The sequence below is a fragment of the Neofelis nebulosa genome, chromosome 12 (genome assembly GCF_028018385.1).
Source record: "Neofelis nebulosa isolate mNeoNeb1 chromosome 12, mNeoNeb1.pri, whole genome shotgun sequence".
Lineage (NCBI taxonomy): Eukaryota > Metazoa > Chordata > Mammalia > Carnivora > Felidae > Neofelis > Neofelis nebulosa.
This window is the reverse complement of record NC_080793.1, coordinates 20,807,344-20,821,188: the sequence shown is the minus strand read 5'-3', so window position 1 is coordinate 20,821,188 and position 13,845 is coordinate 20,807,344. Positions and strand designations below refer to the sequence as shown.

The 13,845-nt window shown below is 46.3% G+C and overlaps 1 protein-coding gene across 5 annotated transcripts in view; it reads left to right on the top strand.

Annotated features, from left to right (window-relative positions):
- Positions 1-2,507: 2,507 nt before the first annotated feature.
- ZNF618 (zinc finger protein 618) overlaps positions 2,508-13,845 on the top strand; it is a 180,379-nt gene continuing 169,041 nt past the window's right edge. For all 5 annotated transcript variants that reach the window (XM_058694421.1, XM_058694420.1, XM_058694422.1 and 2 more), the window contains exon 1: positions 2,508-2,995. In XM_058694421.1, coding sequence (XP_058550404.1) covers positions 2,963-2,995 — 33 coding nt within the window. In that variant the 5' untranslated portion in view covers positions 2,508-2,962. The remainder of the gene's footprint in view (positions 2,996-13,845) is intronic.

Below are 13,845 nucleotides of genomic sequence, written 5' to 3'. Positions count from 1 at the left end.
AATGGGAGAGGAAGCCCAGTTCCTGTGGTCTGGGGGTAGTAGAGAAACAGAAAGGGCTTGCACTGATTCCAGAAGGAGAAGGCTGAGAAAGACCCATGAGGGTTTTCCAGGCATTTCTACCTGGAAATCATTCTAGGTTTGCAGATCATTCAAGGTTGGGGTCACTCACACTTTTGAGAAATTGGTGAAGAACAGAGATTTTGTCCCCCCCAAAGCACATAAAGACATAAATGTGCTTAATACTAAAATTGCTTAGTTATGGATCCCCAAAGCTATCCAAGGATTTAAGAATCCTTGACCTAAAGAGACAATGCCATCTGATTAAGATCCGGAGAGGAAGGATGCTTCTACCCACCCTTCCAGCAGGATGTTAATTTCTCCTGGAATCTTTGCTGACCCCCTCCATCCTCCCCGCCAGCCTGGCTGGTTTGAGCCCTTCTTTCTCCTGCACTTGTGCATTTCTCTGTTGGTACCACTTTGCCAGAGTTTAAAAAACGCAGTCCTTAGACCAACAGCATCGGCATCCTCTAGGAACTTGTTAGAAATGCAAATTCTTGGTTCCTACTCCTGACTGATTGAATCAGAAACTTGAGTGGGGCCCAATATATCTGTTTCGACAGGCCCTCCCGGCGATTTGCTTGTCTGAGTTTGAGAAGACCAGCTGCAAGCCATCCTCTTCCCGATGGTGCGTCTGCCTTATTAGGCGCAACGTGACTGGCACATAGTAGGTGCTCAGTGAATGCTTATTGCATCATGTTTTCCTGATTGAGAGGGCAGAATTTGTTTTTTCCTTTGGCACCCTACAGCTTTGAGCCGTGGTGACTGACACTTCATGTTCTTTGGGTCCCATTCCTTTCTACTCGAGGGCCTAAAGTTTGGCCTGGTTCTGCTAGGCAGAGGAGGCAGCTTAGGCTTGAGGCAAGTGCCCAGAGATCTTCGCACGGGGATGGAGCCAGAGACACATCAAACCTGGAGCATCTGTCTGGGTAGCAAGGCCTCAACCACATGGCGAATGAGGGGCAGGCAGGCAGGGGGCTGCCTGGCCATCACATATGTCCAGAGCTCATGGGAGCCCAGTTCTGCCAAACTTCACAGGCTGCCCTGCCCCCCTCAGTGTCTGCCCTACAGCAGCCTTGGCAGAGGATGGCAAATCTCTGCCAGGAAGATACTTGCCAGGCTGGCTGGGAGGGAAATGGCCACTTTTTATTTTTAATGACTCCAACTTTTCATGGAGGAGAAGACGGTTGGAAGATCCCTTTTAACTTCATCTGTGTATTTGGTCTGGGGAAGGGTTGCGTCTCTTAATTCTCTGCCTCCTCTGTAGGTTACATTTCCATATTTTCCTTCTTCAGGGAGAGAAAGCGTCTTCCTATATAGTTCCTTAGTTTCCTGACATTCAAAAAATAATAGCTTTGGGGGTGCAGGGAAAAAAAATTCTGTAACTCCTCCTATTTCCTATCGATTCAAGTCTTTAAACATTAGAAAAACTTTTTTGATCTTTTAAAGGTAGGGACAGAGAAAAGACACCTGTTTACTCTTAATTTCCAGTGCTTGTATGTTTTAAAAAGTATCCTTATATATTTTTCTCTTGAGGCATAAAGAAAGATTTCTCTTATCTCATATATGTAAAATCTTCAATTTTTATTGTAAAAAATCAATCATCTGTGGAAGATGTAGGGTGGATCCAGTAATCCTTGTCTTGTTATGGGCTAGGTCCTTCATACTTTTAATGAAAAAAAAAAAATCAGATTTTTTTGGGGGGAGGGTGAGAAAAAAATCCCCTTTAGACCTTCCCAAGTCATAAGGAGGCAGTTCCTCAAATTAAAAAAAAAAAAAATCTGGTATTTTACAGTGTTGAACAGAAACATTCTTTTTCACCATCGATTTCATATAGAGTTTCTCCAATTTTTCTTCTTAAAATCAACTTGAGTAGGGTATATGGGAGGGGGGCTAGCCCCCCTTAACCTTTAACCCTAGTGTCTCACCCAGGGCCAGTTCCCTCAAACTTTTATTTTTAAAATAAATCTGTTCTTTAAAAAGATGTTGACAAAGGTAGACAGAAATAATTCTCTTCATCCCGCATTTCACATAAAAGCAGCTCCTCAAATATTTATTTTTAAAATCCATCTGATTGGGGGGCTAGAAAGAGTCCCCTTAACCTCTCTTGTCTGACCCAGGGCCAGTTCTTCAAACTTTTATTTTTAAATGACATTAGAGGGTTTTGGGGGGGGGGGGGCAGGCAGGGGCAAGAAGAGCATCCCCGCCGAGCCTCGCGATTCTTCCATAAGGCCAGCTCTTCAAACTTTATTTAAAAAATCAATCTGATTTTTGGGGGGTGGGTGGGGGGAGCAGAAGAGTTCCCATTAACCCCTTGTGTTCCGTCAAGAGGCGGCTCCCCAAACTTTTTTTCAACCGCGAACATGACCTTTGCGAGGGGCTGGCGAGCCGGGGGCGGGCAGAGGGGCGCCGGGGGGCGGACGCGGGGGGCGCGGGGAGGGCAGGGCGCGGCGCGGGAAAGTTTGGGGGGCGGCGGCGCCGCGGCCGGGAGGCTGGCGGGCGGGCCGGAGCGGCGCGCCCGGGGGCCGGCCGGCTTTGTGTACGGCGCGGAGGCCGGTGGCGCGGAGGCCGAGGCCGAGGCCCGGAGCTCGCGGGCCGCGCGGCGAGGCCGGCCCGGGGGCGGGCAGGGCGGCGGGGGGCGGCGGCGGCCCCGCGAGGGGCGGCTCGGTTGCGGCGGCGGCGGCGGCGGCGGCCGGTGCGGGTCGGGGGTGGGGGCTCGGGCCGGGCGCCCCCCCCCGCGCGCCCCCAGCGCCCCCGCCCCCCCGGCCTGAGCGGGGCGGGCGGAGGAGGGAGCGGCGGCGGCGGCGGCAGCGGCGGCGGCGGCGGCGGCGGCATTGTGCGCGCACCAGCAGCCCGGCCCGGGAGGAGCAGGACGCGCCGGGGCCGCCTCCTCCCGCACGGACCCATGAACCAGCCGGGCGGCGCGGCGGCTCCGCAGGTACGACGGGGGGCCGGGGGCATGCACCGCGCGGGGGACCCCGGGGGGCCGGGGCCCGGGGCGCTGCGCCACTTCATTGCAAGATTTGCAAAATGCAAAGTGCCTGGGCACGTTTGCGGGCTTTTTGTGGGCGCAAACCAGGGGGTCGGGGTCTGGGGAGGCCCCCCCGGACGCCGCGGGGCGTGAGGAGGCTGGGGGTGACGCGGGGGTCTCTTCGGGCCCCCACCCAGCGCCCCCTCCAGCCCCGGGCTCGGACCGGAGCCCAGAAAACAAAGCGGCGAGAGAACAGAGCAGCCATTTCAGTTTGGACAATTCACATTTTGCAAAAATGCAACCCCTTCCAGCTCTCCCCCCCTCCCCCCCAAATTTGCAATTTCCCCCTGACCCCCTCTGCGTTCGCGGTCCCTGATGACCCCCCCCGGGAGGTCTTTCCCCTCTGGCACCCCATCTTTGCAACAGTCTTTTTTTTTTAGGCCATATTTCCCTTTCTCAATTTTTTTTTCTAATTTTTCTTCAAACGGTAGTTTTTTCCCATTAAAACGACGCCACCTAGAGGATACTATTTTGTAAATAAAAAAAAAGAAATTAAAATTGAAAAGAAATATTTTTTATTTCTTATTTTTTCAAAAGTTTGCACTCTAAGGCAGCGGAGGGGGAAAGGATTCTTTTTTTTTCTTTTTTGGGGTGAAAATTTTCACTTTGATCTTTCTGGGAGCATGGAGACAATTTTTATTTCTGAAGCCAAATCCAGATAATATGTAAATGAAAATTAAGCTGGAATTTGAATGAATTCAGTTTTTGAGGGGGAGAAAGGAGAAAGCTTCCTAAAACTGAAGTCATTTTGGCTTTCCAACTCCTTTTAGTTTGAGAAAAAAACTAATTGGAATGAGGAAAGGAGGGAAATTGTTGAGTTTAGAGAAAACTGGGAGAATTGGCTTTATGAAGCAATTAGAAATTGTACTTCATTGTAATTTGGAACTTGTTTAGCCCAGCGGGCAGAAAAGACTAATTTCACCATTTGGTAATATGTAAAGTTTTTCTGTTTTCGAGGGGGAAGGATTTCAAAGAGAAAATAGACCCTAAAATGTTGGCTTTGGACACACCCAAAAATTGTAGTTTTTTTTTTTTTTTTTAATTTCCCATTTACGTTTTACTGCATTTAAATCCCAAGGTTCTAAAGAAAAACAGAAACTGGAAAAGTTAGTGAAATCCTGTCTTTTTTCCCTGATTTGTTGGGTTTTGTGTTGTTGTTGTTGTTGTTTTTTTGGTTGTTTTTTGTTTTGATGGAATAATTAAGACTATTTTCTGATTTTGTTTCCTGAAAGGTCTAGGCATTTCGTTTTTTGTTGTTGTTTTATCCAGAAAATGTCAGGAACCTTTTTTAGCAATATTCAGTGGGGAAAAAAAATGTAAATTCATCACATTATACAAATTGAGTAGCCCACAGATTTGTAGGAGAGACCGCCATTAAAATAAGATATGCATAATTAACATTATTATGAAAAAACTAACAGTGAATTCACAGAAGCTCATTTTTTATGACGTGCAACTGAATCAATTGATAAAGACAAGGGTTGAAGAATCCTTGGTAGGAGATAATTTTCCCTTCTCTGTGCTTGCTTACTCTTCCAATTTGAAAAATTTATTATTTAAAAAAAAAATCCAGATTGGTTTTAGGCCTCTTTGATTGTGATGTGGGGTTGGTAGTTTATTAGCATTTGGTATTTTTCACAAATTTGATTACTTTCAAAGGGGAAAAGAAAATCCATTAGCTTTGATCATTTTTTTGGGGGGGGGGGCTGTGATTTTAAAAACACAAATTTTACTGACTTAAGGAAAGATAAAAGAAGGGAAGGACAGAGAGGAGATCAAAATTCTGATTCTTATCCATCTTTTCTAGTGGAACACTTAAGTTTGCTGAAAAAAATGGAGTAAAACACCAATTCAGCTGATTCTAGCTGCAAAATTTAATTTTTTTTAAAGGCAAAAAAAAAAACAAAAAACCACACACAAAAGCTAAACCCAAACGTACTTGCCTTTGGAACATGTTGGAACATGGGAACGCAAATGCAAACAGTATTTGATGTAGTTTTGTGGCCTTAAAATGAAATCACACGAAGGGGAAAACAAAAACAAAAAAAAATTTTTTTTAGAAGACAAATATTGACTGAATTAAAATTTAACAGATGGAAATAAGGTACCCACCCAAAGTTGAAGGGTTATTTGTGATGGTTTAGTATCTGGTTGAACTTGCTGGGGATTTTGAATAAAAAAAAAAAAGTTTTAATTTTTCTCTCCAAAGTGGGGGGGAATCTTGGTGGGACCTTGCGTGGGGGCTGATGGTGGGTCACACAGGGCTAGGACAGGAAACCCTGTGTCCCTTTCGCCAGCCACCAGCTGGTCTTGGAAAAAATGGTGGCCCCAGTTCATGCATTCCTACCCCGCTTTGTGGAGATTCAAATTTCTGAGGGGATGTGAATTCTGTGAAATAGATTTGACAGCGGCAGAGGTTCGACACTTCCCATCATCGCCATTGCATTTAGGAGATTTTATTTTTTTAGTAACGAAATCCTTCAGGGCTGACTGGCCACATTCTGACATATTTGGAATGAGCTTTTTTTTTTTTTTTTTTTTAAGTAGCATAATTAAAACAATTTTTTTTTCCTGTTGAATTATTTAGGCCGATGCCTAGGACGGTCAAAGAATTTATAATTTCCGAGGGCTCTGGAGGCCTCATGAGACAGTAGGCCTGAGTTCAGCAAGTGTTGGAGGGGAGCTATACCCCAGGCTGGGAGGGGTAGGTGGGCACCCCTACTGGGCATCTGAGAAAAAGTCAGGGTTGTAGATAACAGGTTCTTTCTGGTGCAAGGAATAAAAATATTGCAGCACGTCCTTTGTGTGTCCTGGGTCTCCTGACACACAACTCAGATTTTCAATTCCATTCTGCTGAAATTTCGACGTGTTGTCTATGGCTTAAGGGGAACCCCTGGTGAGGACTTGAAAATCATTTCTGTTTTGTAGACTTGTTTTTTCCTTTTTTAAAAAAATTGGTTATTCTGATCATGTTTGTTGTAAAGGAAATAGAGGTGCATGATGGTACTGTTGGGGGCGGGGTCAGTTCTCTTTTGTTTCTATTGGCGTCTCCCAGGACTGAGATCTGACCTAGGCCTTGCCTCTCTCACCTCCTATTTTAGATGGAAGTGTGACCAGAATGGATATATGAGTTAATTTTTATTAGCCTATGTCTGTTCACCAAACTCTCTTGTAATATTGGGCAAAAAATCTGGCAAATTGGACTTGAGGGGTGGTAATTTGATGATGGGCTGAGTTATTTTGGTGAAAGATCATTTATACTGTTTCACAGTAGAGACTCTTATTACTTAATGTTTTGCTTTTCTGCCTAAGGAGGTTTTTTTTTTTTTTTTTTTTTTTTTCTTCTAATAAGGTTTGAAATTTCAAGGGCCTGCTTTATAGCTTGACTTTGGACCATGCTAGGAAAAAGGGTTTGCTTATACTTTCAGCCCTGCACAGAGGTGAACTTGAACAAGGGCTCTTGCTTTTGCAGAAGAAAAGCAACAAAGATGGCTGGTCAGTGGAAGGCTGACCTCTCTCTGGTTCTAGAAAATAAACAGCCAATGGTTTGTTTCATTTGAGAAACAGAGTTTCAAAACTCCTCCATTGTCACATACACATTTTCCCCCAACCTTTGACTCAGCTCTTGGCACGTTGCTTCCTCTGACCTCAGAATCCTCATGTCTTCTTCTTGGTGGGGTGATAAGAACTTCCCTGCCGTGTTTTAGTGGATGTATAAGCTGACTTTTCACGGTCATGGTGAAAATTTAAATTTTTTCCACGTTCTTGTAATGTTTTGTGTCAGTTGTGTCTCCTCCCTGGTGATGTAAAGTGAAGTGGCTTTGTGGGTCCACAGGTGCCATGGCTCACCCAAGGTCTCGCCATATGACCTTGGACAAATCACTTTTTTCTCCTGAGCCCCAGTTTTTGAGAGTTTTGGATCAGAACAAGAATAATCAAAAATAGATTTCATCTCTGATTCTGACTTCAGTAATTGGCTGTAGCTGCCTGGATCACTGTGTTGAGAAGGATCCTGAGGGTCACATCTGGATGCACGTATTCTGGAGAGAGGGGTGCAGCGTCCATCACAGAGTGAAGAGTACGCTTGTTATCCACCACACCCAGGCTAGGTTGTAAAGCATGACCGTGAAATTAGTGGCTCGCGATTGGCATAAACCTAGAGAAAAGAATGGAAGCGAGTACAGGAGGACACAAAATAGCAGAGGCAGAGTGCGATGTGGAAGGTAAGCGTGGTCTCGCGAAACTTGGTTTGATTTGTATTTGCCGATAGGCGTGTGCACCTATGTGTGTAATTTCCCAACTGTGAGTCACAGTTTTAAAGGAGTCAGCAAGGTACTGGACCAGTGTTGCAGATCCATCTGGATACGCTGCACACAGCCCGCACTTCCCCACTTAACGCTTTTCTAACTTACCATCCCAGTTGACTTAACCTGAACCCTGTGGAGTAGATCTATGGAGTAGGTGTGTGGTTTGTCCCCTGGCTGAGCCTGCCTTACGCTCCCCCCGCCCTGTGAAGAAGTCTCAGCTGCCTGGTGGTCGGGCACACACTCCAGCCTGTTGGCCCTGGAGAAGCCTGGAAAGACGGGTGCCAGGGTGAAGGCAGCATCTCTGGCGCGTTCTCTTGCCGGAAAGGAGACTTTCTTTTTTTTTTTTTTTTTTTTTTTAATGTTTTATTTTTTTATTAAAAAAATTTTTTTTTTCAACGTTTTTTATTTATTTTTGGGACAGAGAGAGACAGAGCATGAACGGGGGAGGGGCAGAGAGAGAGGGAGACACAGAATCGGAAGCAGGCTCCAGGCTCCGAGCCATCAGCCCAGAGCCTGACGCGGGGCTCGAACTCATGGACTGCGAGATCGTGACCTGGCTGAAGTCGGACGCTTAACCGACTGCGCCACCCAGGCGCCCCTACTGTTTTATTTTTGAGACAGAGAGAGACAGAGCATGAACAGGGGAGGGCCAGAGAGAGAGGGAGACACAGAATCTGAAGCAGGCTCCAGGCTCCGAGCTGCCATCACAGAGCCCGATGCGGGGCTCCAACTCACAAGCTATGAGATCATGACCTGAGCCGAAGTCAGCTGCTTAACCGACTGAGCCACCCAGGCACCCCCGGAAAGGAGACTTTCAAGAAGTGCGGCATACCTGGCTTGGTGCGGGGGAGAGCAGCCACACTTACTTTTATTCCACACGTTTACTTCAGATTGCCAGAAGAATGTTTCTGGAACTGCAGACTTTGTGTTGGTGCCGTACTTAAATTTTAATCGGACTCTGGGAGTATCTTTCTGTGTATGCGCTTCCTAGAAACGCCAGAATTTGCTGTCTTTGTCTTCTCATCTTTTAACATGTGTCAGACTAGCACTGTCCAGTAGAAATACAATTTGAGCCACAAATGTGGGCCACACACATAATTTTAAGCTTTCTAGTGATACCCCTCCCAAACTAAAAGGAAACAGGTGGAATTCATTTTAATAATATAGTTTATTTAACCCAGTGTATCCACCAGACCATCATTCCAGTATCTCATTCATATAAAGAATTGCTAATGTGATATTTTATATTCTTTCTTTGGGAGGTATTAAGTCTTTATTGACTAGCCGCATTTCAGGTGCTCACTAGCCACTTGTGGCTAGTGGCTTCCGTCTTGGACAGCACAGGGCCAGACCAGTGTTCTGTCTAGTTGTTGTTACAGGGTGGCCTCAGAAGGTTAGTGACACATCTTTCAAAGCTCTTGGTTTTTTTTGGTGGGACTTCCTTCCTGAGCCCTAGATGCTCTGCGGTGTTTCAGCCTATAGTGGTGATGAGTTCCACCATTTAGCCTCTTCTGGCTGAAGTGGTCCACACCTCTCTTTTATTTGTCCCCAAGCAGTCTTCTGCCAGGATTAGGCCAGAATGCTTTAGTTAAAAATGACAAATGACGGCTAGAAACCCCAGGATGATGTGTCTCAGCATGTGTGCCCTTGAAGTTGAGAAGTACAAGTGCAGGAGGCAGTTGTAGGAGATGGGTTTTAAATAAAGTATTGCCTGAAAGAAAGATGAAGGTATAGGAAGGCAGCAGGTGCGTAGGACCAGGGTTGGGATCTGACAGGAGGGGGATTAGGGGGAAGGATGGTCTGTCAGTGGGGTCCGTTTCCGAGCGGAGCATGGGACTGCCAGAGAACTGCCCCGGATAGACCTCAGGGCCTTAGGTCAGAAGCTAGACATTTTCTGACATCCTCCCAGTTGGTGAAATGGAAAGCGGGATTTGAAATCAACCAGACCAGAGTTTGGAATCCAGCCTTATGGCATGGTTAGCTTTGTGTCACTTTGGGAAAGTCACTTCTGGTTGTGGAACCACAACTTCTACATCTGGAAAGAGGGGGGTAATATTCTCTACCTTGAAGGGCCATTTTACGATGATGTGAAGCAGCGCATGTGAAAACACCCACCAGTCCTAGGAAGGTGGTCCTTAGAAGGTGGTCAATACATGTCAGTTACCTGTTGATCCAGTGGCCAGTGGGTCTCCATTTGGGGAGACTGAGTTGCAGTGACAACAGTTTTGCCGGTTCTGGAAACCTGGGGCCTTATCTTCACTGGGCAGAGTTAGGTAACATTAGAAAAGGTCCACTTTTTTGGTTGTTGCTCTGAAACACGGGGATGAGACATTTCTTAGACCTTGCGTGTCTTTCTTGTCAAAAGTGTTCTTAATGCGTTCATTCCAGGGATGCTCTAGCTCCTCTGAATATTTCTGGATTCGTTTCAAAGCCTGTGGCACAGTCTTTAAAAGGGATGAATCTTAATCCCGGGTGAACTGTGTACCTTTGAGCTTCTGTTCTGCTGGGCCTCCTGTCTCTAGTGCCCTTCCCCTCATTCATCTCCGCTCTGAGGAACCAAACCCCCCCACCCCAAGACCACTGGCATGTTCTCCTTCTGTGGAGTCCCCACACGACCCCTGGTGGAGTTTATCTGTGACCACCCTGCAGTACTCCCCAAATACCGTAGGCCCACAGATGAGACTTAATTGTTTGCCTTTCTGTTTCTCTAGCCAGCTTGTGAGTTCCTTGAGGGCAGAGAGCATGGGTTATTCATTTTAGGGTCTGGCACAGAGCAGCAGCTCAATAAAGATTTGATGACTTAATTTGACTTTTTGGAAATAGCTCAGATCTGTTGGATTTGAGTCTAGTGAAGAGTAGGTGACCAGTTTGGGTTTGGCTATTTGGTCAAAGAGTAGGTGACCAGTTTGGGTTTGGCTATTTAGTAAAAGCACTCTTTTACTAGGAAATGCACTAAGCACATGTTCCTAGAGCTGGCGCTGAAGCCCGTGCCTTCTTTGGAGTCATACGGAGTAATACATCAGAGGGACTCTTCGGAAAGTGATAACACTCCTTTGACCTTACACGTTTTGGGTAGTTTTGAAAGAGTTTTCCACCCTCTTCACTCCTCCCATAGAAACTATTTCTTTAAAATGGATGGGGGGCCAGGTAGGGCTATCATCCAGATGGCTGATGGGCAGGTGTGGTGAATGGACTCAGTTCTGAGGTGGTGGGAATGGGGAGAGCCTTGAGGCAGAAGGGCTAGGTGTAGTACCCTGGTACCCTGTGTGTTTGCTCTAGGGGCTGGTTGTCTTGGTCATGGGCCCAGGAACGGGGCACCGGGGGGCTATTTGTAGCACACCTGGGAGACCTTAAATGAGTGGCAGCTAAATGTGTGATTTGATGTTCAGTCAGATCTTATCTGTGGTGGGATGATGGTTTGCAGATGCCAAAGATTCAAGGAAACCTAATGGGAGAAATATGAGGACATTCTGCATATTTGCTTGTTTTTTTTTCTTAAGCTTTATAAAACACTGTCGTTTAAAAAAATAATTATTTTTTTGGGAGAGTGCAAGTGGGGGAGTGGCAGAGAGAGGGGGACAGAGGATCCGAAGCAGGCTGCGTGCTGATTGGGTAACAGCAGCAAGCCCGATGCGGGGTTTGAACTCACGAACTGTGAGATCATGACCTGAGCCAAAGTCAGACACTTAACCGACTGAGCCACCCAGGTGCCCCTAAAACAGTCACTTTTAATGCTGGTGTCCAGCAAGGGAGCACAGGATCCCAGGTTGAAGGACACCATATTTCCTCGATGTTATGTTTGCACATGTTCAAATTTTCTGAAATTGGGGTGGTCTTAACAATACATGTTTTCCCTTTCATTTTCTTCGTCACTGAAAGCTGTTGTCGATGCAGTGGTGTATTTAATAGTAGAAGGCATCTTAGAATTGAGATAGGGTGTCATATTCTTGCTGGGGTGGACTGTGACATTAGGGACTTCCAATTCTCTTGCTTGCCTCACTTAGCTCTGAGCTTGGCTTCTCCACTTGTGCAGTGAGGGTGGGACTTGGCCTTGGGAAGAAGCATCTGGAACTTTGAATTAGCACCCCTTCCCTTCCATGTCTTTGGATGGGTTTCGTAACTTTGCTGTGCCCCTTGTCTAAAAGCTGAAAGTAGTGTGTGGGAGGGAGGCTTAGTATCTTCCACCTGTGGTGGGACACCACTTTGACATTTCCAAGGGTAGAGCAAACAGGTGGAAATTGAAGGGATAAGGCTTGGCTCCCTTGCCTGCTCTGCTGCTTAACGGTTTATCTTTGCCAAAGTTCTTCATTTACCTGTGCTGTTTCCTTATATGTAAAGTGGGGATGATGGTGACGATGCCTGCAGTACTGGGTCCTTACAAAAAGTTGTGAGGGGTTGTGAGAAGAAAGAGTTGTAAAGGGCAGAGTTGTTTTTCACTTGCAACATGTTACTTGTTCATTATCTAGTCCAGGGCCGTTAAGTGAGTAATCTACATACCGCTGCCCACCATTTGCAAGCCTGTGGCAGACATTGCTAATCGATCTTGGCACTCTTTTCCATGGAGTCTGGCCAGTGACCTCAGAGTCCTTCTTTCTTAGTATGATGCAACCAGCCCTTGAGTTTAGTATGGGACATGAAGCCAATTTGTCATTTGTCATTGCTGATCTAGTTCCTCAGACACACACATAAACACACACACACACACACACACACACACACACACACACACACGCGCACACGCACACACACAGGAAGGGAGGTGGAGTTACTTGTCCAGAACCTCAGTGAATAGGCAGAGATGAAACTTCAGGCCTTAGATTTCCTAACTCCTCAACCATCGCCTTTCCTACTAGCACATACACTGTGTCAAATGAAATTAAAGTTAATTTGGTCTTGAGAAATAGAGGATTCTGACTCCTCCCTTCCCTCCTTGTTATAATTAGATACCCTTGGGGTTTTCATCAAAGCAGGGCTGGGTGACCTGTTTCTCTGCCTGATCCCAGAGTGATCAGATTTCAAAGGGGGAGATGCTGGTGGTTGGGCCACTGGGTTGGGCAGTGTCCCCCACTCGTGTAGTATAGATGACATGGCAGAGGGGCGAGGCAGGCCCCCGGGTTCCTGGATGAAGACCTAGGTATGTAACACGTTTGCTGTTGCACATACTTAAGACCACAGGCAAGTTTCTCAGCCCTGAGGAATCTTAATTTCTACATCTGGGGAATGGGATGGAAATAATCCTCCACAAGAATCAAATGAAAGGACATTCTTGAATATGCTGTCTCTATTTTTTTTGAAAATACTTTTTATTATTTATTTTTTAAATATCTTTTAAAAAGTTTATTGCTTTATTTTTGAGATGGGGGTGGGGAGGGAGCGGGGAAGGGGCAGAGAGAGAAGGAAAGACAGAATTCCAAGCAGGCTCCGCACTGTCCGCACAGAGCCCCTTGCAGGGCTTGAACTCATGAACTGTGAGATCATGACCTGAGCTGAAGTCAGATGGTTAACCGACTGAGCCATCCAGGCCTCCTTGAAAATGCTTTTGAGACTGAAGCCCTACATATGTGTTATTTTTTTTACACATGCATTTTTATAACTAGCACCAGTCATTATTTGTAGGTGCCCTGTTGGGAAATTGTGGAACCCCAGAGTCATAGATGGGTGCCCACAAAGGCACCTTATCTTGTTTCATTTTATATGCCGGCTGCAGGTTTAAAAAGTTTGGAATTTGTAGGCCTTGGACAGGGTATGTACTCTGCCTTTCCAGACAGTTCCCACGAATGTGACCTGCCCAGCCCCGGAAGGCACTGGGCGCTGAGCCTCTGTTTGTTTATCTGTTAAGTGGGAGAACAGTTCACTTGTATATTCCCTGATAGGCTTCCTGCAAGCATCATGTGAGTTAATGGATTTAAAAGTGCTTTATAAACAGTGAAGAACTGGAGAAACATGTTAGCGACAACTCCTTTCTTTTCTTAAAAAGGAAAAGAGGGAGAAAGAAAAAGGAAAGGAGGGAGGCCAAGGTGAGGACGGTATTGAGTCGACAGAAAAATGATATAAATATTTTGGCTGACAAAGCAGAAGGAGGCTTCATCTATGAGCTAAAGAGAATAGATGGAGTCAGGTGATGCTTGGTTCCCCTAGTCTGCTATAGAAAACCCAGAAAAACCTGCTTTCTAGTGAAGTGAGGTCTGTGTCAGGGATGGAATCTTGAATTCCCTGGGGCCAGCCCTCGTTTTGGGAGAGTCGGGGGATCCGGGGAGGAAGAATTCTGCCATCTCCACCCCATGGGTAGGAGTGACTTCTGCAGAGCGGAGGAGGCTGGAGTGTCCCTGGGCAAAGCCCCTGGCTTGGGATTTACTGGTAACATTCAGAGTCAGAAGCTTTGTGGATGTGTTACTGTCCAAGACAGCATGCCCGAGGGGCTAGCCATTCTGTCACTCAGGTTTGACCCTC